The sequence below is a fragment of the Fusarium pseudograminearum genome, chromosome 3 (genome assembly GCF_000303195.2).
Source record: "Fusarium pseudograminearum CS3096 chromosome 3, whole genome shotgun sequence".
Taxonomy (NCBI): Eukaryota; Fungi; Ascomycota; class Sordariomycetes; order Hypocreales; family Nectriaceae; genus Fusarium; species Fusarium pseudograminearum.
The window spans coordinates 4591499-4607683 of NC_031953.1; the positions used below are offsets into that span (position 1 = coordinate 4591499).

Sequence of the window (16185 nt, forward strand, 5' to 3'; positions counted from 1 at the left end):
TGAACGAGCATTGTCCCTTTATGGCCACTCTCATAACAAGTTGAGCATTGACACAGCAATCATTTCTCGAGCATGCCAATAATTTGTTCCATTACACCTATATACTACTATAATTTCCATTACACAACTTCACCACGCAATCATTAATGTTCGAATTTCTCGTTAATCTCCCTGATTTTCACAAATAAGAATAAGATTTCACAAACAAATTCAAAAGCATTTCCTTGACTCCATATATGCCGGGCGGTCAACGAACAGGGCAACTCCCAACTCTCATGCCATTAACCAGCAGCGTTACGAACTGCTGCCTCCTCAGCGGCCTTGTGCCAATCGGTTCGGAGCAGGTAGATATACTCGATCAATGCGACACTATAATAGTTAGCAAGGGGGATTCCAATAAGACGCTTTTTTAACATACGAGATAGTTCCGCACGTAACTCCAATCCACAAGCCCTCTAGCTTCCAGCCAAGGCCAAATGCCAAAGCAAGTGAGACGGGAAGTGAGAGAGCATAGTACGAGAGGATATTGGCGGGGCCACCAATTGATTGCTTTCCAATGCCTCGGAGTAAGCCGTGGGCTCCTGCTGCAAGGCCGTCAAATACCTGCATGACTGATACAATAGGCATGACTGCTGCAACAAGTTCGATAACGTCGTCGTCCTTGGTGAACAACAGAGGTAGCTTATATCGCAGAGTGGTGTAGAGAGTAAGGTTGAACATTCCGATGAGACATGCGGCAGCGAAAGCCTAGAGAATGTTAGCGAACAAGTTTGGGATCCTTTCCAGGTAAAACTTACCACAACACCCGTCTTCTTGGCCGGCTCAACGAGGCCAGCTCCAATGAGGTTGGCGATGCGAGTTGAGGCGGCAATCGACATAGGGAATGGAATTTCGTACGAGAGTGTCGTGATAGTGGTCACAACACTCTGCGCAGCCAGATACTCTGGGCCAAATCGGCTCGCCATCAGGGTCAAGATTTCAAAGGCGAGCCATTCTGCCTCAACCATGATCATACCCGGCAAAGCAAGTCGAATCATAATCCACCAGTTGCTAAGAGCTCGTCGACTAAAGCCACCCCAGCACTGACGACCATTGATGAAACGAACATACAGGAAGAGGAAGATGGGGAGGAGGTTGGTGCTGATGGCGACAGCTGCAGGAGCACCAATGAAACCCCACTCCAACTTCCAGACCAAGAGCCAGCTCAGAAAAACATTGAAGGGCGCAACAATGAGAAGGACATATGTCGTGGCGCGGAACAAACCTTGGGCTTGGGTGAAGCGCTTGCCACCTTCAAAGAGAATGAAACCTGGGATGCTGAAGATCATCACCCGGAGGTACATGCCAGCCAGACGGGCTGATTCGGGCTCCGGAACAAGCGCTCTGATGACGCCTTCAGAAAACCAATAAAACACAGCAACCGGCACAGCAAGTACGAATAAGAAGCAAGTCATTCGCTGAAACTGCAGCCCAACAAGATGCTTGTGGCCAGATCCATAAGCCTGAGCACACAAAGTATCAAGAGAAGTAGCGAGACCCTGGAAAGGCGCCAGGCAAGTAATAGCCGCAGTCATATTAGCCACTGGATGGGTCAGCCTTTGTTTACCTCTGTTTTACCAACTGTTGATGGACTCACATGACACAGCACCCAGTTCAAGTTTGCCAATTCGCCCAACGGCAAAGATACTGGTGACGTTAATCGAATATTGCAAGAGGAAAGTAACGATGAGGGGCGCAGAGTAGCTTGCGATGGTCTTCGCTTCACGTTGCCAGGTGGTCTTGATTCGATGCTCAGCCACCGCATGTTCCCATGTTTCATTGAGATGCTCAGGCGACAAAGCGTCAACTCGGGAGCCCAAGAGAGGGTCTGTTTCGCTAGGAGGCTGAACTGAGACAGCGGGTGCCTGTTCCTCATCCTGCGGTATCTTCGTGCTAAAAAGACGTTGATAGATACGAGTGAGGAAACCGTCTCGCTGACGGTGCCCGTGCTTTGGCGGGAGAACATGGTTGTCCCGGAGTAGACTGCGCTCAGCGTTACGAGACTGCTTCCTTTCTAAGGCCGTCAAACCTGGCTCGTCATATATTTGAGGGTTCATTATCGGCCGCGAGCCTCCAAAAGCAACACCACTGGGACGACGATACATGATGGGATCGCCCGGGAGGTCAGATACAGAGACATCGTCGTCGATAGCACTATCATCATACTCCTCATCCGAGCATGCGGCAATATCGGCAGCCAGAGCAGCCTCAGCTAGAGGTGAGCCCACCCGCCATGAAGACGATAACGCAGGATGCGCGCCAGAACCACGCGGAGTGCCGTATGGCGAAATTCCAGCTCCCCTTCCTATTGGATCCATAATCAACTCTCACAGCCACTTCGGCTGGGATTGTTTGCCAGGTGGACGCAGGTTCTGCAACCTTCTGGAATAATCACGCGAAAAAAAGACTTTGCTCAGAGTACAACAAGGCACGCCACTGGTTCAGATCGCGGAGTGATGAAAAGTTCGGTGGTACGATGCGATTAAGATGAGTTCAATTGTGCTGTTCACCTCAGCATGTACTGGGAGCAATGCGCCGATTGCAAGGGATTAGAGAGAGGTGTAAAAGAAGAGAAAGGACCAGAAACAGAACGAGAGGAGGCTTCTGTATATAGGTATGTAGTTGTAGTCAAATCACTAGACCCGATTAAAAAGAGTCTTCGGCTGGACTTTTCAAGCTAGCGTTAACAAAGACCCGCCTTGTCACGGCGAAAGGCGCCATTTGAATGCCGGAAAGGCTATCCAATCCTTACCAGTGGAGTCTTACCAGTTCTGGTCAAAGACATGCAATTTTTCGAATCTTGGATGCACAATGTCATGATAGGTTTATCTCAGCCACTTGATAAGATGCGGGGGTGGATCATCAACGAGGTCTTGTGGTCCGCTTCGCTATGCTTGGCTTGAAAAGAATGAGGCTCTTATGCTAGGCCCAAGACAAACATCTCGTGTCAAACGATTGGCTGAGTCCTCGGACAAGCCCGCAGCTCTGTCATGACTTCGGATGTCAGGATCCCACCCATCAAACCCAAGACTGCCCCGCCCAGTCAGGCTCTGTATGTGACATTGAAACGACCCAAGGCACCTCCTCGCTCGTATAGCGTTGCAATGGAGTGTTGTACGGTATTCGTAGTCCTACCACGGGAAGACTTTCTTCGTCTTCCTTTGGGCTTCGTGAGACTTCCGGCACATCTGTTTTGTAAGTACCTACCATGACCGAGCCTGGCTCGAGTAACTCTGGCCATATCAACACCCCAACTTCCCACGATGCGATGCGCATCTCACCTGTGAGCTGAGCTGCTTCGCCCCAGGCCTGCTTCGAGATATTGGCTGATGTGAGAAGCCCCCAGTCTATGGACGATTTATTCGATCGAACATAGGTCTTGATGTGTGGTGCTGCCCTCTTGCGGCCACTTTCAAGCACAGGTCCGTCGGGAAGTTCTGCAAACCGTTAGCTGTGCCTTAAAACTGAGACATGAATTAGACTCACTAGTGCCACCAGGTGAATCGTTGGCCCAATGATGAAACATTGGGCGGAGATATTCCAATTGTTTCGCCTGTTGTGGTGATTGGATCTTTGTGTGTATAGAAAGACCTGATGCATATCCATCCAACGACCGTCGTATTTCATCTGCCGTAGGAAACACAACCTTGAACCTCGGCCGTCCGAGACCCGTATCTTTACACCGACTCAAATGATCAAAAAGGGTCTTTTGTAGCCAATCGTCCTTTGGTCCTAGTGTGGCGATTGAAGATACTTGCACGACAATATCCGAATCACCATGCTGATGACATGGGACGTGTCGCAGACACCTTTTTAAAGCGGCCCAGCCCCAAGATGTTTCCGACATATCGTGCACATCATGCCTACCCGGCACACTTGCGATGAGCGCGGCCTTGACGGTCGAAAAGTCGTATTGTTGGAGCTTGTCACTCAGAGGCTTGCAAACGATCTTGCGCTTATCGTAAAACTTCAGGTAGTTTAGAAGATCGATTTTGAAGCGCTCTCCACTACCGACAAGAAACTCCTCTGGGGAGGACGTAAGGATTTGAGTGTTTGACATTCTGGGAAGTAAGGGAGATTTCCATACGCCATTGGTCATGTTAGTCCAGTCTTTTGGGATCATGTTGGCGGTATGAATGATGACCTGGGCAGTGTCATCATGCCGAAACAAAACCATCATTTTCGAATGATGGGTCCCAAACATCTCAGGCATAGGAGCGATATGGATATTGACATTCTCAAATTTTGCGGCTGCATTCTGATTATAGTCAGCAAGTGGCCCAAACATGACCTTGAGACGACCCTTTTTGGGTTCTATCGATAATTTCCACGGCTTACCTCCAACGCTATGCGGTTCTTATCTTCATGTTTCCAGAAACCATGAACCAAGTGAACATTGACAAGGTGACGTGTATCAGGATCAAATGCATTCATCAAAAAGGGAATGTCATGCAGGAAGTTGAACTCCCAGCATTCTGAGATGAGAGGATCCCCCAATAAGTCCTGAAGACTTACAGCATCCTTGTTCTCGCTTTCTGGGAGGTCCTGAATCCATGTCAATTGCCAAGGAGATGGTATCGCAACTGGTTTGCGGGCCCTCTTTCTTGGGGGACTTATACAGCGCTGTAGTGATTCAGGTGCATGGGCTTCAAATTCCGTTGATCGTTGACGCTTGGCAGGGCGATCCATTGCAGTAATCTGGCAGTCTGGTATTGTCGATATAGTCTGCCGAACTGATCTTATCGAAAGAGAGCCACCACGGAATATCTGTAAGAATTTGAGGTGAGGCTGAATTCGCAGTGTCTCACACCAAGAAATGCCAGTTGAGAGGCTTGCGATGGGCCGGAAAGTTGTTGGTGAAGCAAGAACCGTGTGCGAGGTCGGGAAATAAATCTGGCCTGTGTATCTCGGAGATAATATCCTTGAATCGAGTGCAATGGGCTGTATCAGACCCTTAACGCATTCTTTGGCAAATAGACAGAGATGATGGTTTGTGTAGAGTTGGTTTAGTACTAGGTACCTATCTTTAAAGACTTCCACTAGGTATTTAGGCTACTCCCTTCCACTACCAGCTCCTGCCCTTGTTGTTGATCAACCTGTGGAAGTGGGACGCAACTTAAGGCAGCAGGGCAGCAGGGCAGCAGGGCAGCAGGGCAGCAGGGCAAGTACCACTGATAATCTATTAGTGAACTAGGAAACTTGGATATCAACGTTGGCAAGCCCAAAATTATTCGAATGCGCATTGATGAGAACTATTGTCTTTTTTCTTTACTTTAACCAGGTCCATCAAGTATTTAAGCTTCTTTAAACGTGGGCATCTTAGCTTAACCATCAGCTTCACTTGGAAGCAAAATCTCCCAAACCCAAGATGGATAAGCGTCAAGGTCCAGCTCAGGTTCAGGTTCAGTGGAGGAGTGGAGTGGCTTAGCAGGGTCCTCTCCTGTGGCGTCGAATTCCGATACAGAACGTGGTCTCGAAGTTGAATGCGCCTCCTGAATAGTGAACTCTCTCTCTTCCTCTTTGTCCTCTTTCCTCTATTCTTATTTTTGCCCTCATTCTCGCCATCTACTTTTGCGCCTGGTGAGCGCGATCGTACGAGCGTTTTCTGGTCTTTCTCTCCTTTTTCGTTTATGTAGGTATCTGTGATAACTTCAAGCAATCTGAGCCTTGACCCCCAGACGATCGCCACTGGCTCATCACTCTACCACCTAATCTGGCCCGATATTACTTCTCACTCGTCTCGCGTTCTTCTGTATAGTCTACCTTGTTCCTCAAGTCGCGGCAAATATTTGAATACGGACGTCCTTCGACCAACCACTTCTGCAACGCCTTCTACGATTTACATCTTATACATCCCCCGGTGCTTCCAGCCCAGCATGCGTTTCTCTCCGCTTGCGACCCTCGCGGGGTTGTCAGCGTTTGTTCTGGCTGACGAAGTCAAAAATCCCGTGTCAGAGCCTTCGGTTTTTAATGGCAAGACGGTGCCACCATTGCTCGAATTGACTCCTGCAAACTGGGAGGAGCAGACCAAGAAGAACAAGTTTCTAATGGTTAAACACTTCAGGTGCGTCGCACTTGGAATACACTGCGGTTGCTATACTTACGAGTTCTCAGTCCCTACTGCAAGCACTGTACTAGATTCGCTCCAACTTTCCAGACCCTCTACGAATTCTACTATACCTCGAAGCCTCAAGTCGACGATCCGGAAGCCACGTTTACAAAATACTATGACTTTGTTTTTGGCACTGTAAACTGTGTTGCCTACTATGACTTCTGTATGGAGCACGAAATCCAGTCATACCCAACCTCAATTCTCTACGAAGATGGCAAGGTGTTCGAGTCCTTACGTGGAATTAAGAATATGACGGTATTGACGACAACCATCGAAAAAGCGCTTGCCAAAACCCATCCTGGTCGACCCGAACTCGTCGAATTACCCAACCCTGGCGACAAAGTCTACCCTGCCCCAAAGACCGACGAGAAGCCTGCAGAGTCTGCTACTGAGAAAAAGGAGGCAGAGGCGCCAGCAAAGGCTGCGGCTGAAGCTGAGAAGCCCCTCGATGCCGCTGCTGAGAAGGTTGCCTCGGAGCCAGCTGGTAAAACTGAGGGCAAATCTCTCGATGATGTCACCAAAATGCCCAAAGACGAGGACAAGTCTGATAAAGCTGAGGTAGTTGAAAAGACCGCCCAGGATGAGAACAAGCACTCGTTTGGCGCCGATTGGAAAGTTCCCAGCACCGGCCAGATGCTTAAGAAACCCAAGGCCCAAAATCCTACACCCAAGTATAACCTGGAGGGTATCAGCGCTCCTCTGACCCCCGCAAACTTTGACACACTAGTTACAAACTCGAAGGATCCCTGGTTCATCAAGTTCTACGCACCTTGGTGTTCTCACTGTAAAGCTATGGCACCTACATGGCAGCAATTGGCCAAGAAAATGCAGGGCAAGCTTAACATCGGCGAGGTCAACTGTGAGGCGGACCATAAGCTTTGCACGCAAATGGGTGTCAAGGCGTTCCCGACCATTCACTTCATCAACGGCGCAGAAAAGGCCGAGTACAAGGGTCTGCGTGGGGTCGGTGACTTTGTTGCCTATGCCGAGGGGGCGCTTGAGGTTGCAGGTGGCGTTCTTGATGTTGATGCCGAGAGCTTCAAGGAGCTCGAAAAGACCGAGGAAGTCCTGTTTGTTTACTTCTATGACCACGCTACCACAACCGAGGATTTCAAGGCACTGGACGCTCTACCCCTTAACCTTATTGGACGAGGCAAGATCGTCAAAACAAGCGACCCCGAGCTGTTCAGCCGATTCAAGATCACAACTTGGCCCAGGCTCTTGGTCTCCCGAGAGGGCCGTGCGACCTATTATACGCCCATCACACCCGATGAGATGAGAGATGTTGATTCGTTGGTCTCATGGATGAAGTCCACATGGCTCCCTCTCGTTCCTGAGATGACTGCCATCAACGCCAAGCAGATTATGAACCACAAGCTGGTTGTGCTTGCCATTCTTAACCGTGACGATGAGGACCGTCTTCAGAACTCCATCTCGGAGCTCAAGAACGCTGCAAATGAGTGGGTGGATCGCCAGGTTCAAGAGTTTCAGCTCGAGCGTAAGAAGCTCCGAGATGCCAAGCAGATGAGAATCGAAGAGGCTCAAAGCCGTGACGACCAACGTGGTCTTCGCAACGCCAAGGCTATCAAGATTGACATGGACTCTACCCGTCGTCAGGAGGTTGGTTTTGCCTGGGTTGATGGCATCTTTTGGCAGAGGTGGATTGCTAGCACCTATAACATTGATGTGAGAGATGGTGAGCGTATCATCATCAACGAAGAAGATGTAAGTTTCCAGCATCCCAGTCGAGATTGGCCGTATACTGACAATTTGGCAGCGACACAAGTTCTGGGACACTACTCCTACCGGTAACCAGATCATGGTCAGCCATACCTCGATCATGGACACCCTTGACAAGATCGTCTATGGCCCCAACCCCATTTCCCCCAAGTACACCATTAGCTCTTTCGCCAAGTTTTTCTTTGACATCAAGATGAACTTCGTCGACCACCCATTCTTGTCCATTGGCTTTGTCATTGCTGTCGGTTTTGGTCTCTACTCTTGGTTCCGTAACCGTACTCGACGATCCCGGGGCACCTTCTTCCGGGACGATAACATGGGCCTCAAAGATGGACTCCTGGGTCAGAATGGCAACGCCAAGTCTGACTAGAAGAGTTAATTTTGTAATAGCGAGATCACGACTATTGATGCGGTGGGCTCGAGTACTGGCAGAGTCACTCACTACTAAAAAAATCAATTATAAAGGGGTTTCTGGGATGGGTCGCAATAGGATGTTTTGGCCCTGCGTTGTTGAATTGCGGAGTTCTGGTTTGATAACTATCGCTTTGAATTACTTGCTGCTGTATATTAGATAAGTTACAGTGGGAATATCATCTACTTATGTGCGGTTTATCTTTTTGAAATTGAAACACCGTAGGTACTGAAGGCAACAGTAGTTCACGACGAGACCAATTTTATGACCAAAGGATACGATGAACGCCATGTTACTTTTTTGTATTCATTTACCTACATTTAAACCTGACTATCAAAAAGTGCCCCAATATGTTCTTTTGCCCAAGCAACACCTTAATTTGTATCCTGGATTAAGTGTAAAGCACATCAGTGAGACTATTGAGCGCCAAACCTTCCTTTGCGATATCTCCAGCATCGACCAAGAAATCAAGAGGCATTTCAACAAGCGTGCCACGAATACGCGAAAGCCACTGCTTCACTTCTTGCACACCACCAGGGAATTCGGACTGCACGATATGGCCATACTCAACCTTGCCCTTCTTCAACTCCGCCTTGACATCCTGGTCCTTCTTGCCTGGGATGATGAAGTACTGGGTGAAAAAGGAATCGTAGTCCTTCCACGTCCTGACCTTGTTGGTAGGAACGGGGTGGAATGCCCGATCGAATGTCTCGGTGTTGACGCGAGCGGTATTGGTCCAGAGACGGTGGAAGTCTGGGTGCAGAGGATCGCGAACGAGGAGATCAGCTGGGGAACCCCAGTCGTAGTCGTTGGGGTCGCGATCAACAGGCGTCCAGTTCTTGTCGGGCTGGTCCCAACGCTGATTGGGGATGAGGCCGAGATGCTTGCGGAAGAGGTATCGACGCAGAGAGGCGGCGAAGCGAGAGGCCGTGTATGGGCGTCCATTCATGTAAGAGTCGCAGGGAGTGGGATCCTCGATGACGACGGCGATTTCGGAGTCGTGATCTCCGAGCTGAGAACGATCATTCAAGTTGGCTGAACCAACGATCACGAGACGATCGTCGACGATAAGCAGTTTGCTGTGTATATACAACTCCTCGGAAACAAAGGCGTTAATCTCATCCTCGGGGTTGCCTTCCCAGCGAAGATCAGTGACTCGAGGACCTTGATCCATGTAGCAAGCACTGATGGTGTCGAGAGTGCGGTCTGCCACCTTGCTCGCTCCTTGTTGGTACTGCTGGTAAGACTGCTGCTGGGGTCTGTTGTCGTGGCTCGACGAGCCGGAGTAGCCCCCCTGGTATTCCTGACTTTGTGGTCGGCCATCATAACGAGAAGAGCTGGAATATTCCTGGCGAGGTGGTCGGTCGTAGTCAGAACGACCTCCATGGCTTTGCTCTGAGTAACCACCTTGATACTCATCTCGTCCGCCGTAGCCCTGTTGCGAATAGCCTCCCTGTGGCCTTGCGAATCGAGGATCGGCTCCAGGGTGACCATACGGGTCAGGCTGAGACTGTCTTCCATAGTTGTCGCCTCTCCTCTCATCATCACTGTCATTATCGCGCCTGTTGTACCTAGACTCGGAGTCATGCTGAGAATAACCTCCCTGTCTTGCGAAGCGTGGGTCCGCTCGTGGGTGCCCGTAAGGATCCCGCTGAGTTTGGCCGTAGTTATCACGACGTCGGTCATCATCACTATCGCTGCCTCGCCTGTTGCTTTTACGGTGGCCAGAGTGACCTCCACGGCTGCGATCTCTTCGGCGATCATCATCGCTATCACTACCACGTCTGCCGTGCCTGGAGTCAGAGTGTCGTTCGCGGTAATCATCATCGTGCCCTCTACTACTGTCGCCATAACCCCGTCGAGATTCCTGGTGGTACTCATTTCGCTCGGATCGGCCTCCGTACTCTCGGCTTTGGTATCCGCCACCTTGTCGAGGGCTGGAGAAATCGCCGCGGCTTCCTTGGTATTCTTCATGCGCCTCCCTTTCGGAGCTATGCTCTGGATAACCGCCCAGTTCACGATCTTTCTCCTTACGAGCATCTTCGTAAGAGACGCCGGTGCGGGCCTCTGTTTCAGCCATAGTCTTAGAAGTGTTGATACGGTCAAAGTTGCGAAGGTTGTAGAAGCCGATGTATCTGCTAGGATCACGGATGCCCGCCTTAAGAAGCTTCTCAATGATACTGTAGCCACCGCGGCTGATAGAGTCATACTGGAACTCCATAATAGCTCGGGTTCCCAGAGCACCGTCGTCGTGAAGATCGCCAGCGAATGCCGGGACTGCGGGCATAAGAACCCAGACGTGGAATGGCTGACCTTCATGGTCTGCACGGATGATTCTATCTACCAACGCAGCACCGATCTTGTTCTTAACAACTCTTTGCTTGTCGTCGGTAGCAGTGATGAAGAACTGGATTGTCAGTAAAACAAATTGTCAAAATAAGGGGAGGCATACCTGATTCTCGATGTAAATAAAGTGCTTAGCTTCGTTGATAGACTGAATGTAGGCAGTCTGGATCGAACGCTCAAGTGGGTGGCCGGATGACCACTCAGCACAGCTGTGTCATGTTAGTGGTTGCCAAAGAGCAAAGGGTGAGATGACTTACCTTCGAATCATCTGGATGCGAGGCATGTTGCCACCTCGAGAGCCGTGTTCACGGTCACTGTGTCGTGGAGCATCATGCTCTCCAAATGATCTCAGTCTGTTCATACCGCGGCTGAATTGCTCAGTCAAACCACCCAAGTAGTCATCTTCACCTCTGGATCGTCTATCTCCGCCACCAGAAGGACCTCGTGGAGGAAGTTCAAGTGCATGGTACTTTCCAGGGTTCTTCTTATTGTACTTCTCTTTGAAGATGAAATTCCTATTCATAATTAGTTACTGTCAAGCTTGTTGGTTAGTTGCGCGTTCTCACCATCTATCAACGAAGTGGTCAACCATGTCACGAGTGATGGGACCAGTCATGCTTATAGTGACATCCGACCAGCCCATGCGCGAGCTTTTAGTACGATCAACTAGGTTATGTTAGCTATCGCTATTCTCAAGCAACGGATGTTATGAGAAGAATTGGCTTACGCTGGTTTTGGTCCCAGTCCTTGACATTGGCGAAATCATACACTCTAGAGAGATATTTAGCAAACTGCAGTTTTATTTCGTAATTCAACGTACCTAGCGTTATTGTAGTCTTGTCCTGGGAAGATAATTTCATCCAAGTTACCCGGGTGGGCGTCCGCAATGGGGTGGCCTGTTCAAGGCTGTTAGTACAAGAACCAAGAATATCAAAAGGCCGACTAACTGCTTGTATCCCATCTACCAAAGCCTAAGATTTATTGCGTTAGTATAAATTCCTTTTAGTAGATAGGGTGAGCTCATACACATGTCCAGTCCTCCCATGAAACCTATCTTTCCGTTGTCGATGACCAGGAGCTTTTCGTGATGCGCCCAATACAACACAACGTCGCCAGCAGTACCGTAAACGGCCTTCAGCGCATCTCCTGATGCCTTGAATAAGTCGAAACTAGTCAGGGCTTTGACTGTTTTGCCCAATTCGCTTTGGAAGTCGTAACCTGTGGGATAGTGATCCGGATGTCTGAAGACACGAACGTTCTCATGAAGTGCCTCAAGAGCAGTCCTCGTATGTGCGCTGTCGCAGCTGAGGGCAGCAGCAACCTCCTTGTATACTAGGATGTATACCTTCACGCCTCGTTCTGCGGCGGTCTTCAACATGCGATCCAGACGGTATTGCTCGTTCTTGGCCGGGGGGCGACGAAGATACAACTCAGGACTCAGCCACCAATCAAGGATATAGATACTTTCTTGGGCCTCTAGAAACAAAAAACAATGTTAGATATAGTCATAAATAGTTTTGGTTGTTGTCCAAACTTACGTTCGATAGCCTGGGAGACAGCCCAGAAGTACGAGGCACCATCAACATACCACTTCACATTTCCCGAAGATTCCCCAGCAAACGAACGATAGCGATTAATAGCTTGCTGTCTCTGGAGGTATTGAGCGGCAGCGTCGTGTGAGCTGTCTTTATGAGGCTGATCCTCTCCCTGTGGGCGGCCACTGCTCTCAGGCCTGTTGTAGCCACCCTGGGACTGGCTTTGGTTTCCGTAGCCTTCGTGAGATTGCCCGTATTGGCTCTGGCTTTGCGAGTAACCATGGCCTTGTGGTTCATTGTGGCCTTGAGATTGGCCATACGACTGGCTACCACCATACTGGCCTTGACCTCCATAACTGGACTGTCCATATGAATGCTGGGTCTGTCCTCCATAGTCAGACTGCCCATACGATTGCTGGGTCTGTCCCCCATAGCTGGACTGCCCGTAAGATTGCTGGCTATGTTCTCCGTAGCTAGACTGCTGACTCTGTCCTCCATGAGATTGGGATTGAGAATGCTGCTGCTGCGGCTTCTTATCACCGTCGTCGTCGTCGCCTTTCAGAGCATTCTCGACATGCTCGCCGATCTTCTTGAAGAAATCCATATCCTCAACGTGTCCCGGAGACCTCGGCGGTGAGAAGCAGGATGGGTAACAATAGGAATCAAGATATTCTTATGAATACTAGACAAGGTATATGTTGGAATAAGCTAACTTGAGCCAAGAAGCAAGTGGATTTAAGCAAAAAAAGAATGGAGTTGGGTTTGTCACTCAGTGATGCTGACAAGCAGACTCCATGAACATGAGAGAGCTAAGCTTGGAAGCTCTGATTCGAAGTGGGGGGAATGAGGGGAGCTGAATGATGACGATTTGGCCTTGGAATGTGCATAAAGCGGACAGCCAATAGTTAATCACTGAAACAAGCTTCGGTATCCGTACTTTTGGACAGAGTCAGGTTTCCATGATTAGTTGTCAGTACATATGCAGTGATCTATAAATACTCGTCATTGGACAAAAAGAGCAAGCATATCGTGTCATTCATTGGAACATTAATCAAGAGTCGCGGGGTTGTTACAGGGTTATCTTTTAACAGTTGTATCAAGACAACTACAGAGGATAAGAGCAACTATTCACTTTCACATGGGTTATTTAACACAACGAGTTATTTATTAGAGATTTCTAACTATGACTAACTAAAATCACTGCTGGCGTCTTGATGTCCGTGCTATATCACACTATTGACGGCTCATGGCCGAAGCCTCAGAACCCTCTACCTACCAAAACCCCACCTCCTCCGAGCCTCCTCTGCCTCCAGTTCCTCCTTTCTCTTGATACAATCGCTGCAATTATCACTGCTTGACAATATTTCTGTTACAAATACATCGGGGCTAACATTGCAGACACCGTTCTCTTTCATACCGTCACAGGGCACAGTTGGACCAAAAGACCTCTCAAGTATCGCCCGGCATTCCATGCATCTCGTCATGACACAGATTGTATTGCACATATTGACGATTTCAAATTTTGTATAAAGGTGATGACTGGCTTGTTATACGATAATGGTTTGTTTGGTAATGTTTCTAGGTTTATACTGTCCCGAATTTATTTATACTTGTAAGGATACCGTGAATAAGTGACCAGAGTCAAATTTTACTATCAACTGCCAAACGAATACTCCCATTCATCCAACCACGGTTGACAGCTTTAATTGATTGCCGAAGTTCAAACCCGGACAGCCCTACCTACTCCGATGCAGGCAACCCATTGGGACAGGTTAATAGCAATCTAGCGAAGTGTCACATGTACAGTACGTTTCATTACATTAGTTGGCTAAGACTGTGATTAACCAGGTTGTTTACAACCTTCCGGAACCTCTTGTAGTGAAAAGGTATAGTCTTGTCAAAGGTGGTAGGTAGTTTTACCACCAGTTAACTAACACCAATATCAAAAAGGTACAGACCCTGTTGTTTCTGGTGATCGAAATGGGCCTAAACGTGATTGCTCTAAAAGGCTACAGCCAGACATGACTCGGTATAAGAAAAAGAGACCAGCTGACGGTGGGCTGATATGGTCTTCTGTCATGGTATTCGACAAAGCCATGTTATCCACTGTGATTGTTTATACATATACCAATTAGCAACCAGAAACCCAACTGTGAAGCTCCCGTCCCGTCCCGTCTTTGTTTCATCAACCTATTAATGACCAGTCTTGCAGTAACTTTGCGCGTAGATAAACGATGGACAAGTTAACCCAACCCATCAGTCTAAATCAACCTACCAGATCCGTCAATGCGCCATTTATTCTGTTGAATCAGTGGCAACCGTGGCGTGCAACCCTCTTGACGATCCCACGGGGTAAAGAAGGGGAAAATCAGAGGATTTAATGCACCCATTTCAACGATTGAGAGGGTGTCGAAATGGAATGGAAGGGCAAAGTCGGTTCACGACGGGAACTAAGAGGAAGCGATAACTAAACTAAACTAAACTGGCTGCAATTACCCGGCGCAGCGGTACAGTACAGAGTAACATCAGTCAATTTATTACTGGGTCGACACCAACCTGCTGGAAAGGGTTCTATCTTGTAGTGGTTGCACCCTGGCAGGGCTTTTCCTGAGGTGAGATCAGTAGATTGATTCCCTGCATGTGGCAGACAGGTACAAGTTCAATCACTGAATCACACCCGAACCAAGCATATCTCATCTTAATCTGGGTAATCACGTCGTGATTAACTTGTCTTTTCTTGCCCTGTCTTGTCGATTCAAGACAAAACTTAAAAGCCTGGGGTATGATCCTTAAAGTTGACTCAATTCACTTTCACTTGGCATCATCTTAAACTTGCATCTACCTTTTCTTAATCTTTAAAAACTTTCTACCCTAAAAGCTCTCCCACTCGCTTCTACAACCCTCGAACGAGTACCTACCTTAGTAGTCTAAAGGTCGGTTTATTAGCTTGGAGTTTGATCTCCTACATCGGATAACCCAAATCTAATCTTTTTCAGATTCTTTGCCAACCGAGTAATATCAATTAATACATACTTGGACTGTTCCAAGTAAAAGTATTTAACAGGCAACAAACTCTGGACCATCAGATGCAATATTCAACAAAGCTTTGTACACCGAGAGACGACCTCTGCTCTTGTGAACCATATTGTCCCTCACAACCTTATTACACAAGCACCACCCCATCAATCAAATATTTTCGACATGACTGAAGTGAGAACAGTCACCGAAATGGCAAAGTCAGGAACAGTGGCCATCTTCTCACCAGGCCAACACGGCCACTTGATCCCCTATCTCGCTGCCATTCACGCCTCGTGTATCACTCACGATCGCACCATCGCGGAATTCCTCCCGCCCCTGTCTCATGAAAAGCTTCTTGCCTGGTGGAAAGAGCGCATCGCCGAAGTTGCGGACGGGAAACGGCTCATCTTTATACTTCTCAACCAGACAGAACCTGGAGTTCGCCCAAAAGGGCCCGACGTTGTAGGCGTTGTCATGCTTTACATGCCTTCTTCGGAAACCGGCCCGTTCCGTGGCGTCGTCGAGAAGCTGTTTGTCCATACCGCTTGTCGTAGACGGGGAGGAGCTAAGACTCTCATGTCTACTCTCGAAAGCGAAGCTACAAAGAGGGGACGAACTATTCTCCTTCTCGAAACTGAGACCGGGAGCCCTGGATCAGAAGTTTGTAAGAAGCTCGGCTATGTTGAGCTCGGCCAGATCCCAAAATATGGTCTAAGTCCAACCGGCGAACTTAAAGATGGAACCTTCTTCTGGAAACACCTGGCACTATAGCTGTGAATAGGCTTCCAAGACGACACAAAGACTGTCGAAATTGCGCAACATGAAAGGTTCGATGGTATGCGTTTTGAAAGTACTGTAGAGACTCTCTTGCAATGAGAAGAGGAGAACGAGGCGACTCGATATTGCTGTTCTGAGGATGGATACTGGCTGGCGAGGTGCTTCGGTGTGCTTTTTTAGATATAAAAATTAGGAACCATTCACTA

At 48.6% G+C, this 16185-nt stretch overlaps 5 protein-coding genes across 5 annotated transcripts; 2 read left to right on the top strand and 3 right to left on the bottom strand.

Moving 5' to 3' along the window:
• Positions 1-281: 281 nt before the first annotated feature.
• Positions 282-2357, bottom strand: FPSE_02527 (uncharacterized protein; the record flags this gene model as incomplete). Its single annotated transcript, XM_009255646.1, has 4 exons — positions 282-369; positions 419-747; positions 798-1582; positions 1637-2357. The coding sequence occupies 4 exons, from the start codon at positions 2355-2357 to the stop codon at positions 282-284; spliced, it is 1923 nt and encodes a 640-aa protein (XP_009253921.1).
• A 700-nt stretch (positions 2358-3057) lies between these two features.
• On the bottom strand, positions 3058-4728 carry FPSE_02528 (uncharacterized protein; the record flags this gene model as incomplete). Its single annotated transcript, XM_009255647.1, has 3 exons — positions 3058-3476; positions 3526-4297; positions 4378-4728. 3 exons carry the CDS (start codon positions 4726-4728, stop codon positions 3058-3060), a joined length of 1542 nt encoding a protein of 513 aa, XP_009253922.1.
• Positions 4729-5915: 1187 nt separating this feature from the next.
• FPSE_02529 (uncharacterized protein) lies at positions 5916-8261 on the top strand (the record flags this gene model as incomplete). The annotated part of the gene is made up of 3 exons (XM_009255648.1): positions 5916-6103; positions 6154-7876; positions 7929-8261. The coding sequence occupies 3 exons, from the start codon at positions 5916-5918 to the stop codon at positions 8259-8261; spliced, it is 2244 nt and encodes a 747-aa protein (XP_009253923.1).
• Positions 8262-8694: 433 nt separating this feature from the next.
• On the bottom strand, positions 8695-12788 carry FPSE_02530 (uncharacterized protein; the record flags this gene model as incomplete). Its single annotated transcript, XM_009255649.1, has 9 exons — positions 8695-10710; positions 10756-10858; positions 10907-11164; positions 11216-11315; positions 11377-11420; positions 11470-11545; positions 11597-11620; positions 11676-12125; positions 12188-12788. The coding sequence occupies 9 exons, from the start codon at positions 12786-12788 to the stop codon at positions 8695-8697; spliced, it is 3672 nt and encodes a 1223-aa protein (XP_009253924.1).
• Positions 12789-15385: 2597 nt separating this feature from the next.
• FPSE_02531 (uncharacterized protein) lies at positions 15386-15973 on the top strand (the record flags this gene model as incomplete). The annotated part of the gene is made up of 1 exon (XM_009255650.1): positions 15386-15973. One exon carries the CDS (start codon positions 15386-15388, stop codon positions 15971-15973), a length of 588 nt encoding a protein of 195 aa, XP_009253925.1.
• Between the last annotated feature and the right edge of the window lie 212 nt (positions 15974-16185).